At 39.8% G+C, this 19,994-nt stretch overlaps 1 protein-coding gene across 14 annotated transcripts in view; it reads right to left on the bottom strand.

Annotated features, from left to right (window-relative positions):
- The window catches only part of TCF12 (transcription factor 12), a 161,245-nt gene that overhangs the window by 20,687 nt on the left and 120,564 nt on the right, over positions 1–19,994 (bottom strand). For 8 of the 14 annotated variants that reach the window (XM_054642447.2, XM_054642452.2, XM_054642451.2 and 5 more), the window contains 5 exons: positions 9,384–9,489; positions 8,122–8,261; positions 7,659–7,803; positions 6,126–6,190; positions 1,956–2,034 (listed from right to left, as the gene is read on the bottom strand). In XM_054642447.2, coding sequence (XP_054498422.1) covers positions 1,956–2,034; positions 6,126–6,190; positions 7,659–7,803; positions 8,122–8,261; positions 9,384–9,489 — 535 coding nt within the window. Of the gene's footprint in view, positions 1–1,955; positions 2,035–6,125; positions 6,191–7,658; positions 7,804–8,121; positions 8,262–9,383; positions 9,490–15,929; positions 15,954–18,757; positions 18,783–18,993; positions 19,162–19,994 lie in introns of those variants that run through there. The other 6 variants (XM_054642458.2, XM_054642459.2, XM_054642463.2 and 3 more) reach the window with 5 other exon arrangements.

Genomic DNA, 19,994 nt, shown 5'->3' with positions numbered 1-19,994 from the left:
GTACACATAAAACATTTGTTTTATCTGCAATAACTTTTTGGGTCAAGACAGAAAATGGCTACCAGGAGTATAAATAGCAATAAATGCAGTAGTAATTACTTCACATTGTGCTTCACCGTGTTCTTAGTGACTCATCTGGGAATAAAGATAAAAGTCCAGATTCATAAATGAAGGTAATTAACTACTGGAGCAATTTACCAAAGGCTTGATAAATTCTGTATCACTGGAATTAAAGGGGATGGGAGGGTATAAATGTGAAGCAGATGCTAAGTTTGAGCCTGAAAAGGATTTCAGTATTATTTGCTCATGTCTACTACTGTCTTAATGATCAGAATCCAGAATAAGGAACATTAAGTGCAAATTTTGTACATTTCATACAGGTTGCAACAGACAAAGACAACAAGAGCAAAAGAAAACCACAAATTTTAGTGGCCTCAAATTTATATTCTAAGCTCAGAAATTAGCTAGTGCTTTCACACTTACAAAACGAGGTGCAGTATCTCATTAGGCAACTCCTGAAAAAAACCTCTTTGGGATCTTTATAATTTTAAATACTTGGAAATGTCAGAACTTCTTTCTTCCAGTCACAAAATATTTTCAATACTTGCTTTGATGTTAAAAAGAAAATAATAATAATTTTCTGGTCTGATCTGCCTTTTCAGTACAACAGAATACACAAAACATTTTTGTCAACTGTAATCACTAAATCAAAAATCCCATTAATCCCATCATTACTCAATTCAACATGGATTATTCAATAGAAAAGAAATGCCTAAAGCAGCTGCTCAGGTAAGCCATGTCAGATATTCATTAATCCATTACATCCACAGAAAACCAGAGCAGTGTCCATTAAACAGGAGTGAAGCATGAATGATGGAGGCTTTGAGTGACACTGCATATAAAGATATGCATATTCACAGCCATATGATTATGACTGCATTTTGCATGCAATACCTTTACTAATTTATTCATCTAGATTACAAAAACATTCAGCTAAACTCATTCTGTACCCTTTCCACCTAAGGTAATTTTATTGTTTTGTAAGAAGCACAACATTTACAAAAAAGTGACCAATAGCCAGAAGCTTGCGGGGATATATTAAACAACAGAGAACATGGAAACAGACTGTTGTATAAATGTTAAATAATTTAACAAATTGCACTATAGGAAAGAACAGGGTTAAAGTTACATCATCTTACTTGTAATTCTAGTTCTTTGTTAAACAACAAATTTAAGTCAATGGAGCTTTCACAGTCCTCTCTATATGGAGAACAGCTGTTCAACTTTTACTAGACAGCTGAGGCCACAGTGTCTGTGAAAGCTGCACTAGCACTAATAGCTGTAGGCAGCTGCCCACAGTTCATCTCCACACTGGAATGCTTCTTCCCACATTCACACTACAAACGCACAAAGCACAGGTGACAGAGGTGCCTGCAATACACAGCATTTCTTTTTGAAAATGCCAGAAATTCTTCTCCCATAGAATGAAAACATTCATGAAATATATGAATGAAAAGCTATCTTGTGTACAAGTTGGATAGTCTCATAGCCTACTATATTTTCATTAGAGGGAACACACATCTGCTGTGTTTGTCACCGAAAGCTGACGCAGAGCTTTAACATATAGCTTTAAAAAAACCCAAATCAAATCAAATCAAATCACTCTTCTTTCTCTCAGCAGTGCAAATCCGTAAAGATATCTTTATAGCCCTCATATATATGGTCAGTTAATGCTTCCAAACATTATTTTAATTTGCTAATTTTCAAAGCAAGTTGCCAGGACTCAAGTGAGTCCCCCTAACAAAATGTCTATGAATCTGGATTTATAAATCTTCTTTTGTACAATGGAAAAACAACCAAAATGCACAAGCAGTTATGCAAGGAAGTTAATGCTGATTTCCAACAGGACATTTTCAAAACCACAAACAAAGTACTGACAAATGGCCAGTCTCTACCTGTAAGAGGCGATGGTGACCCAACTGGTGTTGATGGATTCGATGGAAAACTACTGCTGGTATGATCAGGAGAATAAATCTGATGACAGACAAAGAGATTATATATCAATATATGTTATAATACACAGGAAAAATGCTGTTAGGATTCTTTTTCATGTTTTAATTGTCACTCTTGATTCTGGATTGATAAAAAATGCAATTTGATCCTTCAATCATAGCTCTGCTTTATTACACTCAAGGCTCTAAAAATGTCCAAAGAACTTTCATTTTCAAGCAGCTGTCCAAATAAGCACAGTCTGTATTTCACAGTGACACAAGTATAACTGACCTTCCTGCTCATTTAAGAGCAGCAGAAATTACAGCCTTTTTGTCTCTGCAGGGGAACGATTCACGTAAGAGATTACAGTACACAGCTAATTATATCAAACAAAACTTCAGGAAAATGCCAATGAATAATGACTTTCCAAACATTAGACGGAGATTTTAGCAGTCAACACATGTTATCTGCTAAAAATTAATCCTTCACAAAACACCAAGAAAGCATTCAGGCTCTCTTGTTATTGGTAACTACCAAACAAAAAAACCTTGAAATTTTGTTCCTCTTGCAATGTATTGCAGCACATAACATGCTTCTCTCTTATTTCAGTATCAATTGGCCTCTAGAGATACTAAACTTACAACAATTCTTTTCTTGCTAATAATTAAATTAAAAACTATCGGTAAAAATAGAAGACATAATGCTTAAAGCTTTAATTAAAAATTAAAATCTCAAGACACTGGGAAAATTCATTTTATGAAGGGAATTTAATAGATTTAGAGGCTGACTATGGACTTCAGAACATATTTTTATAGGTCATCAGTTCAAACCTGTTTTACTTGAGCAGAGACCAGGATTTGTTAGTCATCAGATGGCAGTTAAAAAAATCTTCACTGGCAGTGTGGTTGATGTCTCTTCACACAGACAATATGACATTTCAGCATTTAGCTGACAATAACTTCATTAAGTTCCATATTGTATTTTCTGAACTGACAAAACCAGGACCTGATAGACCACATGCTCCTTCCTGGTATATTGTACTTTTCCATTAGAAAAGACCATCAGTTCCCTAATGGAAATGCTTCCTCCTTTTCATACATGCTAGAAAGGAAATATATTTAGAACAAACTACCTCATACTACCGGAGGAAATTCATGCATTGTACATCAGCATAAAAATAAATCTTGGGTGTCAGTGTAAGAACTGCAGAGAGTTTCAGACAGATAAGATACAGAAAATTAAAATAAAGTCAAAGGCTACAAAGTTTTCTTTGAAACTGCTCATTTTCCACAGGCATACCTACCAATTTTATTTTGCTGTATTTTATAACAGGGAAAATCTACAGTACAGCAAAGCCCCAACTAAAATACGAGGTCAGAATTCATTCTGCATGCAGTCCCTGGCTGCTGTGCTGTTAAATGACCAATGATGAACAACCCTGACACCTTCTGCCAGGCTTAAACGGTAACATGACTCATTTTACTGCAACAAATGAGACTCCTCCTCCTATCAGTCATGGTCCATTCCAATCAGTGGGGTGCCAATATGCCAGGGTCTAATGAAAAGGCTCTTAGACAAAAGCTGCACAATTGAGAGCCTGCAGAGCCAAACCTCGGAGCTGTTAGTCCAATTTTTTAAACACTACAGTGTACATTTCAGTTAGGCTTTGTTATGTTAATGTTATTGAGTCTAAAGCAACAAAGAAACTTAATTCATGAATTACTTTTAGAAGTCAACTTCCCTACATTTTCTTTTCTTTTGTGGAGGGACCAGTGGCTATTTAACTACCGAGACGGTACAAAGGCCTTTACCCCAGTGCTGAGGTAGGAATCAAAACATAAGTTATCACAAAGAGGTCTGATATAATCAACAAAGTTAAACAGTCCTCCTGTTTGATCTCCTCTAAATTAAAGACCAAGTGTTTTGATTTGGCATTAGGCAATGAAATAAACCAGATGTTTCTCCTGCCATATAACCCTCCATGGGCACAATCTTAAAGGGTTATTGTTTGGCAAATGTTCAGGGAAACACATTAGAAATGGCACGAATACCCAGATTTTCTTTTCTTTCTATCTATACTAGTTCATTATCCAAACTAATGCATAATCCACAGGGCTTTGGGAACTTTGTGTAAATACTTTCATGTACAATTCTCTTTCTTGCCTACCCTGAGATTAAGACCACAATTATCCAGGCTTAAACCTAAAATAAAAGAACCTTTGCAAATGTATTATCTGGCCTTACATGTTTAATCACATACTATTCTGTATGGTCTTTAATACCTAAACTGAAGAACAAATGTCGTGTCCTCTGATGTTTCACACATGAAAGGCCTATTGTGAGATGTACATCAACAGAATTTTAGAACTAGAAATTCCTCTCAACAGTTGCAGCAGCAGCATTTAAAGCCAAAACAGAAAGGAAGACAGTGGCATCTTAGGGGGGAAAAAAAAAGGCATGACAATCGCAGTATTCGAATAAAACTTTGCTCAAACAGAAAAATATTCTTGATTTCCTAGCTGTCAAAATTCATGTGTGTCAGCTTCACCTGCAGGAGAGCCCAGCTCCCTCCTGGGCCAGCCGCAGCCGCGCTCTCGCAGAGGGAGCGCAGGGAGTGTGCTGGGTGCGCGTGCTGCGGGGTGCGGGGGAAGCAGATGGATGAGGCGAGGGATTTGAAGTGTGCAGACTATGGCATGCACTGATAGAGCAGATGGAATGCATCACCATCAGCTATGACAGAAATGATTTATGGAATGACCTGGCTGCTCCTGCCAAGCAACAACACGGGATGACAGAAACAAGTTTCTATGACAACCAGAGCCCACCCACCAGTTAGATTAAACATTTCTGCCCTGACTTCCACTCGCAATATATTTAGTTTTTCCTCAAAACATCAGCCTGGCTTTCTCAGCTAGTGACTTGGACAAAAATACCTGAAAGGATGAGAAAATCATTTAGAAAAGGAGAGCAGCGGAAAATGTCACCAAGTCCCGCAGGTCTAACTGGCCAGCGTGTCAGACTTAACAACGAAATCTTGTTCCGGCTGCAGAACAGCAGACACCCAAATACATCTGCAGAGCAGGGAACAGCCTGCAGTGTGTGAGCACTGCCATTTCTAGCAGGCAAAACGATCCCAGCTCTTTCCTGACAGGTCTCAAACAGACCGAAAGGGAGCGTTAACTGCCCTCTGGACTCCCAAATTGTTATCTACTCGCTGAATCCCTGAAAGCAACAGGGACATTTTTCTCCTCAAAGCCAGCAGGTCAGAGTTCTCCTCCCCAATATGGACATTACAGACATTATCAGATCTGGTAATCTTTTAACATATGACCCTCTGAGGGATGGAGGGTAACAGGATCTGCATGAATATGCACATTTGCATTCACTGGTATGAGGTGAGGGATGCAGAAGCCAACACAGGGACGGTCATTCAGGGCTGCAAAGTTTGCTCTAGACAAGAAATACAAAGTGCTTCCCCAACCACCATTCCTAATTCTGAAATTTCTGCTGCTGACTATCAATTACTCTTTTATAAAAAGCACATCTGATTGCACTAATGAAAAAATAATTACTGTATACATGCATATGGAAACAGAACTTACAGTAGATTGAAGATACTTGCTATGTTTTACATTATTCCAACAGGAGTTAAAAGTTTAAATTTATGCATATAAACCATTCTAAAGGCTCCTCCATAAATTATAGCTATACAATACAGCATTCAAAACCTCTCCGTTTTCTAAGGCCACTGAGAAAACATTTTAAACCTTGAGGCAGGATCTGCTCCAAGACTAATGTTAAAAATATTTGACTTCACCTAAAACATTACAGAAAAAAATTAAAATCAACTTTTTGTGATTATCTTTTACTTTGTCTAACCAGCTTTTTAAACCAGATCCGCCTTAAATCTTTTGATCACCTAAAGAAAAAGCAATTCAGAATGAATCTTCTTCAAATAAAAGCATTTTCACTTGCATTTAAAAGGACATTTTTCTAGTATAAGAAATTGCATCATAGTATATTGTCTTGCCTTCATATGTGAAAATTCTTGGTTTGATATTATCAAATGAATGACACATAAATAATGGATTAAAATATGTGTTTCAGATCTGAATATTCTAACCACTACTTACAGATGCCAATGCCTTTCCAAGTGCATCACCTGTCTGTGAGCTTCCAGCACCATTTCCTCTGTTTCCTGTAATGTGGAAAGTAAACCCAACACTTATTTTTAAAGCTGAAATTTTATTTGCTTTTATTATTTTATTCATCACATAGAGTTGAGCAACCACTTTTAAAACTGATTTTCTGAGGAAGTCAGTGTCAATGGAATCAGTTCTCATTAGACTTAAAAATTTAATTAAAACAATTAGATTTACATTTAGATGCTCTTCTCTTAAAAGTCAAACACAGTACCACCATGATAACTTAAGGACCAACAAGTGAAAGTAGCTAGAAAAAGACAAATTATTTTCTAGGATCATAGTCTCATTTTAATGAAATATGAAAAAGAAAATCAAAATCAGAAAATTACATTATTGCAGCTTATTTCTAAACTGCTATCATGAAGTGCTGCACTTTTAATTAATTCTAAAAGCCAAATTCACAAAATAGTTCCTTGTGTGTCTCCTTGCTCCCCCTGCTCTAATTCCCTGTGCTGTGCTCTCATCTTTAGTTTAAGAAGTCCCTGAAAAGCTCTGATGCACCAAGCTTTCTGTCACCCCTGCTCTCAGTTGCATGTCAGCAGCTTTGCGTGCCCTTTTGCTCCACACACCATTAAGCCAAGAGGAAGTCTGAAGCCCTGCCAATTGGAAACACAGAGAGGAACTGAATCCTCAGAAATATCTGCTTTGCTGTAGAAGACAGACCCTTTAAAAGCAAATCTTCTTTCTCCAATTATCAACTTCTAAAGCCAAAAAATGTATCGAATGTGAATGTAAGCCATTCACATCAGAAATCTAAATAATGCAACGCTCACTGTTTCCAAGTTTGTGACAAACTTGGATTTTCCAGCCTGAATTTCCCATGCAGATTCACTAACTGGGTTCTGTTTAAAGATCTTGGTCTAAAACGTTCCCAAAAATGAAGCTAAGTGCAAATCCTATTGAACCAACAGGGAGCATCTACAAGCATTTAACTTCTACAGCCGTATCTCAAGAGGAGCAAATATGTGCAAGGAACAGATGCTCATCCTCTATTTCTTTCTTCCTAGGTGAGCACAGAGGAGGCTAAACCAGCCACCATACTGGCTACTCTGTAATCTCTCAAACTGTTAAGAGAGGAATTTACGATGCACTTTATCAACCTCCCCTTGGAAGCAGCCTTCCTGCCTTTCTCCAGAGCAGCTCTGCAAACTTCAGTGCCAGAACTGCCTCTATGGGCCCGCACATGTACTGAACTATGGAGGGACAGTGGCCATCAAGTCACACCCATCCAGTCCCTGAGCACAGGCTTGAATCTGAAAGCAAATAAATGGGAAAGTCTTAAGCTGACTGAAAAACAATTTGCCTTATGTCAGCCACACTGAGGGCAGAAATATCACAGTGGTGAATTTTTCTTGATCTACAAGCATGCCATAAATTAAATCTTACTAATTTTGTGCGTCATGCAGCCCTAAATTTCATTTTCTTGTAAAATGAAAAAAAAGATCAGGAAGAACTTTTTACCCAGAATATTATCTGATCCATTGACAGGTGGAGTGTGTGAGGCAGCTACATAAGGTGAACTGCTGGTACTGCCACGATGGAAGCTGGACATTGGAGGAAGACTGGCATTTATATCTGTAGGTGAGACTGAATGTGGGGGATAGCTCTGGAGAGAAGAGAAGCAGACATAAGACATTAAGTAGTCCTTAAATAAATGTTGATATTTTAAGATACCAAACATGTAACACCCAGCTCTTTCTTACAGAAGAAAGGGACTCCTCCAACCTCTGAACGGACCATTACACAGCCACAGATTTTTATTTATACAACAGACATAACTAAAAGCACATAAATCTAATAATACACAAAGTCTGTGATTTCTAACTGGGTTTTTAACTGACATACATGAGCAGCAAATGAGAAGTTAATTCTCATCAGTTAGATCTCCATACACAACTACAGATTAATGTGAGCTGAGTCTTACCAAACGGTCGTGTGTGTGCAGGCTGCCGTAACTGCCGGACTGGGACATGTGGGAAGAGGAGCCTCCAAGCATCCCACCATAGCCAGGCTGGCTCATGCCATTGGATGAACTCCAGAGGTCAGAAGAATTGTGGGTCCCATCTTTTTTTGTAGTATTTTTTCAGTAGGAAAGGAAACAAGAAAAATACATTTAATGAAGAATACTAATTTCTCTGTTCCTTTAGAAGATTATTTTAAACAAATACAGAATTCAGTTATTGAGACTAATATCAGTGAGGAAATGGTGACCAGTTTATACTGCATCTTCTATTTTCATACCACCACACTGTTGCTATATTTATTTTTAAAAAACCAAAGAAACAACAGAGGCTTTATAGCTGAAATATAATCCAACCACAGCTGAGAAAATACCACGCACTTCTGCTAATTACACAGACCTTCAGCAAGGCCAGATTTAAATCAAGAGTGTTGATAAAAAGTCCAGACTGAAAGAAATAATAAAAAAGGAGGTGGAGGGATAAGAAGTTTTGCCAAACAGAACTCATCATTAAACATACACTGCAAAACATCTATTTACCTAAAACAAGCAATTTATAGTCTAAGGTACCCTAGCACCACAAAAATATAAAAAAACCATTTCAAAATAGCAGATTTAAGTAGCTGAAATGACTACATTACATAAGCCTCAGCCTGTGTGTCAGTGCTGTTTCCCTTCCCTTCTGCAGCACAAAGTGAAGTGCTCTGTGAATTCCCGTTCTGAGGCACTGAGCTCTCCATGTGCTCCAAACCCTCACCAGACTGCAGCACGAGCTAATTGTGTGACGTGAGGCTGAGGAAATGGATTCTGCTCTTGCTTCGTTCAGTGCAAGCCTCTTTTTTCTGGCATGCTGGATATACAAGCATTTGAGAACATAAGACTGTTAGCTGATATTGTACAGTCAGATTCCAGAAGAGTCAATAAGCCCCCACCTCATTTTTCTCTATCGCTCCAGTGTGCTGCTCTGAAGCCCCTACAAATCAAAGGATGGGAATTCTGTCCATCTGGCCTTGTGTGTAATCCCTTTAAATTTCAGTCAGCAATTAATGTCATGAGAAAAACTTTACATCAACAGACAGTTCCCTTCATCTAACTGTTTCAAAAGTATATAAAACTTAACCATAGGCTCTAGCACAATATGCTCTCTTTTACACTTCTCCATTCACCCAGTAAAACAGTGTCTGACTGCAGATTTCTGCCTAAAGGACAAGTGACATTTTACCCACCTTGCATAAAGAAAGTGCTAGCAAACATACTGCTTGGTGGCTTAGGAGATGGGTAACTTGGAGATTCTCTGTTGAAATCATCAGAACTCGGGGATGGTGCATACACCTACATATTGGAGGGCAATAAAAGCAGGTTAGCAATAACTGGGTGTCGTGCATTAAAAAAACCACAACAGCATACAGATATAGAGAGAGAAAGCACAAATAAAAAAAGAACAGTGTAGCAAGCCGCAGCATTTGTTGCCCTTGTTTTATTTGCTTTTTAGCAAGTTGCCACAGTACAGAGGAACTACAGTAGAATGATCCTAACAACACACTTTCTGGTGTGCCAACTCAGCCAGGTGGCCTGATAAAAGCCTGAATGCTGATTTTGCTTTCTAAGTACATGACTCGCACAGACTTGTTGCTCAAGATAAAAAAGCAAGATAAAACAACTGGGCCCCAAACAAATTTTATTTTAAAACAACTGTATGCCTATTTGAATATTTAATTAGCTGGCATCCCAACAATCAGAAAGAAAAGCACATCCAGTGACAAATTGAAAGGTTTTGATGCAGCCGTTTTATCATCCATTCAGAAACTCGTACGCTTTTGGAGAGCCATCAGAAATAGACGCATGCATGTCCTCAGGAATAATCTAAAAACTGCAACAGCAAGCACGTAATTTTCACACTGGCCTAGCATTAAAGAAAAGCAATACTATTGTTTTTTCAGTGTTAACACACCAGTGGAATGCCTGTTCTCAACTTCATGCAACAAATATTCTTTTCAAGTTAAAAACGTAAGATGCCAAATAAACATAGTGACTCAAAGTCTTTCACTGCAGCAACTCTAAGAAGAAATATAAAGTGTATTCAGGAATAAGTTCAGTAAAATGAACAAGGGCCAGTATTCACAGAGTCGAGGACTATACCCGTAAGTAGTTGTTCTATACTGAATATTGCAATGATTAGGGTGTGTTAGAAGAGAAATTAAATAAAAAGCAAATTAACATATACGACAGCAAAAAATATAAAAAATGTAACATCAAAACTGGAGCATCTTTTTCCTATGAAGTAAAAACTGTGGCATTTTTAACTGTTTATCTTATTTGTTAAATACAGATGACTTCATAAATACATATATGATGAATAATTTCACAACTTTAAAGCTTATATAATGCAACTTCAAAAGTGCACTGTGCCCTAACATTCAGAAGTGATTATTTTGATCCCCTCCTATGCACATACAGACACACATATGCTTCTACGGCATTCACAACTCTCCCTGGTCTTTCTGAGATGTTGTTTACCAAGCAAGAGAAGGGCCAGGAAAACCAAGCCAACCAACAAAAAAGCCTAAGTTCCCCTAAAAAAAGAACCATTGTCCTCCCAGAGGCGGACTGTTCTGATAGGGACATTGAGGATAGTGAAGTGGGCAAGTCCCGCTCCATTTGCATCCCAATCCCCCTCCTCCCGCTGCCGAACGCTTTTGCAGCCCTGCTGTTGTGGGAACAAATGGCCGGGATGTGCCTGAGCCAGCGCCTCTGACATCACCCGCGCCCAGGCACTGCGCTCTCGGCCTCGCTCACAGCGGCACCATTGCAGCAAAATCCCTGCAATCCCACAATGGTGGAACCGGGACAAGGGCACAGGGCACAGCTGTCGGGATGAGCCCTGGAATGAAAAGGGCAGCAGGTAAACAGACACCTGGTTAGGAGGAGTCAAGTGGAAAACTCAAAACTTTAAGTTACATGCTTGCTTACCGTTGTTTTTTATTGAAAACAAATGAATTTTTTTTTCGGAAAGAAAGCTTTTCGGAAAGCTGCTCAATATTTTACTCGAAATTTTTCAGTTTATGGAATAGACGTAAAATAGAGATGCTTACCAGACCTGAGTGACAGAATGACAATACATCCTGAGCAATGTTCGCAGTACATATGTATTTACTCTATATGATGAATGCATGTATATTGCATGCCTAGGACATATTTTAACAGAAATGTCACTCTGTCAAATTGTAAATACTCGCACTCATAAGACTGCAAACATATTAGGTAAAACTGGGCTTAATTTACAAGTTCTCTGTTGTGCAGAATAACACAGCATATGCTATAGCTGATGGATAATCTATCACTGTCACAGGACAGCAGTGGAAACAAAGCTTTATGACATTTAGCACTGCCATGGAGATGTACACTGATTAATGCGAAGTCACCTACAGTGACGAATTCTACTTCTTTTAAACTGCAACGTTATCTGTGAGATTTGTAAATACAAGCTTCAGACCGAAATTTTAACATTTTACATAATTGGGTGATTTATAAGAACTGATTAAACACTATCTCAAAAGGGGAATTAAAAACTCCTACAAATGTATAATTTACAAATATGTATGTACAAGCCATTAACATAATAAAAATGTTATGAATTATATAAACGTAAAAGAGGCCCTTCCAAACAGCTACATGAAAGTCTTAGCACAGACACATAACTTCATACAGTTTCTGCTTGTTTTGGTATCTTAACTATAGCTTGCAAAAACATAGCTGCAATGTTATGAAGCTGCACTTGTGCCAGTCTAGATTTTTCAGATCAAAGGGTTCTTGCGGCAAAACACAACTGATGTGGTCTCAAAGACTTCATTAACTCCAGATGTGGGGAAATAGCCAGCCAATTCCACAAAAGGAACGAGTCTCTTTTAGTTACAATCAGAACTACCCACAAATTAAAACCAGGCCTCTGATGTCATCTGATCACCTGCAGATGAGCGCCGGATTTTTTCTGGTTAATGACCTAATCATAATTTTTGTGCTGCGTTACTACAAACAAAATTTAAAAGCAAAGGAGAAATTTTACTAAAATTAACCCAAAGTCTATGAGATGCAAAATAGAAAGGTTTTAAATAAGAAAGTTGACAAAAAGGATGCAATTTTATTTTTGAGTGGGGAATGCATCAGGGCAAGCGGCCAGTTCACTTTGAAAGGCCCGAAAGCAGTGGGACCCCTCCCCAGGCACACGTAGGCCGTGGCTGCTGGCATGGCTGTGCAGCGGCTCCCCAGTAGGCCTTGGTGTCCTACTCAAAGGGCTTTCTCTTCTGCAACAGCTGAGTAAGGCAGTTAAAAATATGACGTGGCTGCTCAAGACGGCCTCTCTTAGCTATTAAACTGATAACACTGACATCCAGGAGGCATCAAACCAGTTTTTCCTGGCTGACATTCCCGCGAAGACAAGGAAGGAGTCCTGTTAAAAGGTCAGCCTGTTTGCAGTCTCCTTGAAGAGGGCTGTCTCCAGCAGGTAGAAGAGGAGCCCATCTTTAATCCCCTCAAAAGCACTGTGCCCACAGGCACCGAGCGTGCCTCCATGCTGACAAGCAAAACACTCTCCCATTATGAATGGGAAATTCCCTTCCGATAAACGCAAGCCAAAACCAATTTTTTTACACGACTTATCAAGTCTTGGACTCGACTTTTTTGGAGCTGTGCTAATATATACATCAATCCTAATGCTGCAGTGCTCCTGAAGGGCTGAAAGCCTCTGCTGGGGCAAGCACGACAAACGGGTTGCAGAGGATGTCAAGTCAGACCCACATCAGTCTCTCCTGCACCCTGAATTGGTTTACATCTCTCCAGCAGGAAAAGAAGGATGATAACTCAGATTTCTTTATCTGGGGTAGTGGTGGGGCCTGACTTCAGAGCTGAGAGATATTAGATGTATGACATCAGATTTTTGATTTGGGTTTTTTTAAACATTTGTTTGATTTGTTTAACCAAAACAAAAACATCATCCCAGTTCTGAAATCTGCCTTGGTGATGACCACAGGTAATGAACACTACCATGAAACCTATATGGATGGAATATAGCTAAAACATTTCAAATATTACTCACTGTTGCTTCTGTTTAATAATACAAGTGCCAATAACTTCAACAGTAATTTGAAGATCTGGGTTTACCAAATTTTATGCTATGTAAAACTTCCAAGTCTTGTTCTATAAATGCATTTAATAAATATAACACTTGGAGTCCTGTTGGCATCCATCCTCTCAGGGAATTTTCCTGTTTCAAATTCTTAAATATTTATCAGTGTTTAATATTAATGTTAAAAGCAGATTAAAAAACCAGCAGTGAAGCAACCAAACTTACTTCCGATGAGCTCATGCTATCTCAAGACCAAGGCTCCCATCACACACACTGTTTATGAAATTATGAATTATGTTACTCATTTAAGCATAGTTATTAGCAATTCTTGGAAGTTCAGGAAAATATTTGTCAAGCTGCTTGAGACAGAATTTTTTGAAACCAGTAAAGATGAATAACCTATTCTGTAGCTTGTAAACTCTGCTAAGTAGCCTATCTGCATTCCATCAGCATCAGTCATGCAAGTGCGCACTGATGAATGATTTGTACATGTGGCAGAACTTTACAGACTATTATCTGCAGGTTTTGCAGCAAAAGCTAATTTTGCTGAAAGGCAGTTCTAAGAAAAGGAAACTTGTTTTCATGTTTACTGTATTTCTGACAAAATCATATACTAAAACTTCAGGAATGCAGAATATTAACTACAGTTTTCTATGTTCCTCTTTACAGCAAGACAGAAGCTTTAAAAAAAAAAACAACAAAAAAACCCAACCAAACCCAAGATCCAGTCCAAATTCTTGTTTAACTAATATTTAAGCAAGATGATAAAATGAAGAGCCCTAGTGTACTAAGTCAGTATCAGCACATCCTCAAACGTACTTTTGTTTCCAATTCCAGGTGTAAAGGTTCATGTATATAAAAAACCCTTCTCACCATCCAAAATGGAAATACAAGACTCCTTTAAGAGAACAGTCCTGTCCGCAAATCAAACTGTATTTTTTAAGGATGGTATAAAATTCAAACTTCTTAGAGTAGCTAAACTGAATTCCATCTTAAATAAATGTTTATGCAGTTTAGGCATGCTATACATGCCTATTTGGGTATTTTTGAAATGCAGAATCCCACTGTAATGATACATAGCACAAGCACTTCCCAGCTTCTTCCCTAGGGAAAGACAATTTTAAAGTAATGTTAAAAAGCAAGAGACAAACTTAGCAAAAATTTCAAATTCAGTACAGAGAAACCTCTTGGCCTGGTTTGCTTTTTTATTATTATTAGTAGTAGTTTTTATTTTTATTGTAGTGTGAACTAGAGAAAGAAAGAAAAAGAAGGTAAGGCAGCAAAAACAACATTAGGAAGAAATATGTGTTTATATAGTGCTTGAAGATTCTTTTTATATTTTATTTCCTAAGCAAAATCACTTCACCACACTCTTCAAATCATGCTGTCACTAAGGGACACATGCATCTATGTCTTCAAAAATTCCTGACTGAATTCAGATTTTCAGGAAACGAAAACCAGAACACTTGAAACTACTCCGCCTGTTTCTTAACCTGCTCCCCGTACTTCAGAAGGCTGCTCGAGCTGCGGGAGGAGTCCCCAGCACCAGCAGTGCCCCCAGGAACACGCAGCAGGGACACAGGCGCCATCTTTTCCGTTTGTCCCTCTGTTCTCTGAAGCCACTCTCTGGTCCTGCACCTCCAGCACAGACTTTGCATTTCTCCAGGCGGACCTTGCTGTGCACGTGCTAAAGGGAGCCAAGGCAGGGAGCAAACGGGGCGTGTTCCTCCTTGGTGCTCGCCTTCTGAGAAACCCACAACTGCCCATCCAGCACCTGAGCCCTTCCCTGGCTGCCCTCATGTGTCCAAGGAAATGGACAGAACCTTCACTTTAAAGCATTGATAAAGCTTGTTGCAGACAAGACACCCTTCTGGCAGGGGACCACTGCTTAGCAGACTGGCAGTTCAACCCAATGGAGTGGAGCAGGGAAAACTCTCTTGGGCTGATGAATTGTAACTCATCGTTTTTCAGTGGGATGCAGAGGGGAAAAAAAAGAGCAAGAAACAGAAAGAAATAAAAATCCAGCTGACCAGTGTTTACTGCCTCTCTTTATTCAATGTCCACAGCCGCGTACCCCTAGAGATTTTCCAGATGATCTTATATTTGTCCTGACTCACAAATGTTAGCTTTGACCTTGTGTAAGTTGCTGTGGGCAGCATATGGTACAGAACAGCTTTAATTGTACCTTCCTCCCTGTGCACGGGCTGGCCCAGTACTAATAAAAGCGAAATTGCATCTTAGCACCTGGCTGCTCCAAAATTTACAAACCAAAACCATTTTCCATGGACGTTGGAAGCCCAGGTCCATTCCTGAGTGCCGAACAGGCAGAGCCAGGCACGCTGCCGTGCCAGCTGAGCATCACACAGGATTATCAACGCGCGCTCTGCCCCAGCGCTCAGGGCCGGCCGCGGGACCGGCAACTGCTGCCCTAAAAACCCCCAAACACACCCAGCTCTCCCCACACGCCGTGCATTGGTTCATCTCTACGCACTGGTTCATCTATACACATGTGCTCATCAGCAACATGTTTATAAAAAGCTTCTTACACTCTCAAAATTCTCAAGGAAAAGAGTATTTTCTCAAAAAATATTCCAATATAAGCTAGCTCACCAAAAAGCAAATAACAACACACTGCGTATATGCAAAATACCTAAATCTCCTGACTTTTTTTTGGTCCTTTTTAAATAGGCATTGTAGAAATCTACTGTAAAAGATGCAGGTTCTCCACCTTGGAGAAGGGCTCAATCTCAGCCTATGATGAGAAAAATAAATATTATTTAATAATAAAATATACTTGTACATAGACTGGTATAGTAAATCAACCCATAAAATGAGCAAAATAAAACAATAAACTGAATATACTCACAAATCTGTTCCCATATTAAATAGTAGTAATAGGTGATATAAAATTATCTTTTTGCAAAAATTATTTATTTTGGTGATAACTGACACATTACTGCATTGTCATCTATATTTAAATAATTCTACAGTACATTTAGAAAATAACTAACTTATTTCTATACTTGTAGGTGAACTGAAAAGAGTGGAATCATGCAAGTCTATTTTACTTTTAAACACAAAGATGGTATCAGACTTCTATTAAACATCATTTCGGTACTGTTGCACTTCCTAAAATCTAAATGAAAAGGCCACAGTGAATGACAAAGTTTGCTTAATTGTGTATTAGCTTTAAAAAAACCCAAAAAAACCAAAAACCACAAGAAGACATAATTTACATTTGTGCTGTTATCGCTACCTAAATATTTCTGCAGGTTTATTTTTAATGGAGATGAGGTATTTGGAATATTTGGGGGGCTGAGGTCTGCAGCATGGCTCTTGAGTGAAAGAGAAGATAAAACCTTATTGATAGAAACAATTTTTAAGTATAATTTTAAATTTTTTTCCTAAAAGCTCTATACGAAAATGTTGTAAGCTTTCCTTAAACTGAGAGTATTTTCTGTATGTCAACAGGTGAAGGGCAAAAAAGGAAACAAAAAAATCCCAAACACAACAACAAAAAAAATAGGCTATGTCTAGTACAGTGCAAGTGCTTTATTTTCTTTATGAAACAGATTAGGTCTTTTTTTCTTTTTGATTTAAAGGGAATTCTTGAAATACGTATTTTTTTCCTATAGCACCTATCACACCTAACAGTAAAATTTCAGTCCTCAGCAAGGGATTTGTATAAACCACTACTTTTTACATTGATGGGTCCTTCCTAAAACAAAGAAATTTAAAAAACTGAACTTCTTCTAACAGTAAAAGCCTCTGATTTATATTTCAGGCTTTAATATATATGTCAGTCCTCACCGAATCTTCTATTGGGCTGCTCATATGCTTGGTTTTAAGCATAATATTAAGCTTTATTTTGGCTTACAGATTAAAGAAATTGAAAAGAAGAAAATATTTTTAATCAAAAGTTTACACATTTTCTATGTGATTTCTCACTTATTTTGTGAGTAAATAAATCAGATTTTATATACATTAGCAGGTATCAAGGAATGCCAGCACCCAAAATCTGTACACAATGATCTAAATAAAAATCTCCAACTTGAACAATGAGCTTCATGCTAGCAACCACTAATTTATCAGACAATACAAATAAAAGCACTAAGACATCAAAATTAGGGTATGTACTGTTCTCTCACTGTAGAATGGTTCATACAAAGATTTGGCATACACACCAAGAGGCGTGCTTCAAAAACTAACACAAAAACCAATCCCACAACTCCACATAACCTCCTTATGTATATTTAAATTAGTAATTTAGGAAAACTTGCAATATTCCTAGGAGAAACAGTGGTAAAAGTCACTAAGACATTTAAAAAAAAATTAAATAAAACCTTGGGCAACATGATATAGGATGATCATATGATTTGTCATCTATTTACTAAGTTTTCAAGCTCATAAAGGTCACCTCTGACCCATAACAGGCACATGCTATCAATTTTCAACCATGCCCTCCTACAGTACCAGCACTTCCATCTACTATATGCCTGGAAATACTTAATAAGATCAAAGCCTTTTTTCCTGCTACAAGAACAAAGAGAAATGTTGTAATAGAGTGATCTGTGCTCTAGAAAGAATAAAATCAAAACTCCATGCAAGTTATATTCCCTTTGCTTCAGGGGTATTGTATAGTTAATTTTACTTAAGTCTTATATATATCTTCACATAAAACTTCAAACAGATTGTTTTAGCCTAGGAGCAGACATGAAAGAAAAATCATTTCATATTTGAAAGACAGCTGGCATTTATACTAAAGGAAATGAAATAGAGACCAAGCGATTTTACTGATTCCTCAACCTCTCCTCCAGTGTCTTTGCTGTTATTCAAGAAGCTCGTACACAGCGTATTTTATGAATATAAAGATTCGTATTTTAATTACCATTGAACAAAAATCTTGGCAAAAAAAAGTTTACTAATGAAAGCAAAACTCACACAGGCCCACGGGAGGTGGACCAGCAATAAAGAAACAAAACAAAACAAAAAAAAAGCCACAAAAAAAGATCAGTATCAGCATCTCCCCTTTTCCTACTTAATACTATTTTTATAACAGAAGAAAGCCAAAACCACATACAACATAAACAGGCTGGAAGAAACACACGGTTGTTAATTTACCATCGTATGCTAATTCTTACACACAAAAATCAGAACTGGTGCTCCAATTTAAAAAACAGAACTATCTACCACGAAACAGAAATACCTCGTCCAACTTCCACTAAGTTCAATCCACAGAGAAGAGATTCCCCCCCCCCCGGAATCCGCATTCCCCCCTCCCGCCTTTGCAGGAACATTTGATGATTCCGAAGTCCCGCGGCGAGCGCGCGGCGCGGGCAGGGCAGCGCTGGCGGCCGGCCCGGTGCGCGGCGCTGCGCGGGGCTCGGGCCGCTGGAGCCGGGAGCGCTGCACAAGGCAGCCCGCAGCGCTCGGGGAGGGCGCTGCCTAAAAACAAACCCGAAACAACCCCGGCCAAACCTGCAACCCCCAAAGAAAAGGCGCGGGCACGCAGGAACACAAACTTCGGCGGGTCTTGCGCGGCCGCCCGTCCCCCGTGGCACAAAGCAGTCCCCCGCCCCAGCCCGCTCCCCTCAGAGCCCGACCCGCCGTGCGTCCCCGGGGAGCTCCCGCCCCAGCGCGGCCGGGCTGGCGGGGCCCCGGAGCGAACTTGCGCGAGCCCTGCCCGGCAGCCCCGGACAAAGGCGGCCCCTCACCGTCTTGCCGTTGTAGTAGTACATGAGGGAGCTGCTGCCCACGCCGGGCACGGGGTAGGCGCAGTACATGGCGCGGCTGGCGCGGGCCGGGCTCAGCGCGCCGCCTCCCGCTCCCCACGGCATCCACCCGCCGCCGCGCACATGGAGCGCTCAAAGGCGGCTTATGCAAAGCAGGACTGAACCATCTCCGGCCGGCGCGGGGGTTGGGCGCGGGGGGCGCGCCAGCCCCCGCTCCGCGCCCCGGCCCCGGCCCCGGGAGGAGGCGCGCACGGGCCCGCGGGCGCTGAGGGCTCGGCACACGCAGCCTACGCGGCGGGGGCCGCAGGGAACCCGCACATGGGCACGTCCTGAGCCCTAAGATAATCGTCTGCTTTTTGTTTTAATTAAATTAGAGCACTTGTGGCCGTGCAGACGCTGCTCGATGCAGCTCCAGCCACACGGCCATCTGGCTCTGTCTAAACTTGTTTCCAGCTTTGGCAAACGTTTCCCAAAGGCGCGGGGAGCTGCTGGGAGCGAGTCCCAGGGGACAGCCCGAGCACCCCGCGCTCCCGGGCCCCTCCGAGCAGGGCAGGATGGGGCAGGGAGTGACCCTGACACAGACAACACCTATAAAAGGTGCTTGGGTTAAAAAAAAAATCAATCATGTAAATATTTTCACTGTATGGAATCATCCAAAATCCATCTTTAAGATGGGGTATACAACCTATAAGGAAGGATTCTCTTGAGAACACAAGTCCAGGGTCCCTTTATATTGTATAATACAGTTTTGTATGAATAAAGCACACATACGTGCCCATACAAGACAGGACAGAGAAGGCGAGAGGACCTCAGCAACTTTGTCACATCACAAAATCGTGAATTATTCAATACAGCAAACAGACTGCAACTTCCAGCACAGAGATCCCTCAATATCTGCACACTATCAATGCCTGCTAGGCCTTTTTGCTTTCTTCACTGAGCAGGGGCATTAACTAACATTAACTCTTAATGGGGCGTACATT

This window comes from Agelaius phoeniceus, chromosome 13 (assembly GCF_051311805.1).
Source record: "Agelaius phoeniceus isolate bAgePho1 chromosome 13, bAgePho1.hap1, whole genome shotgun sequence".
Taxonomy (NCBI): domain Eukaryota; kingdom Metazoa; phylum Chordata; class Aves; order Passeriformes; family Icteridae; genus Agelaius; species Agelaius phoeniceus.
The sequence above is the reverse complement of the archived record's forward strand: the minus strand, read 5'-3'. Positions and strand labels throughout refer to the sequence as shown.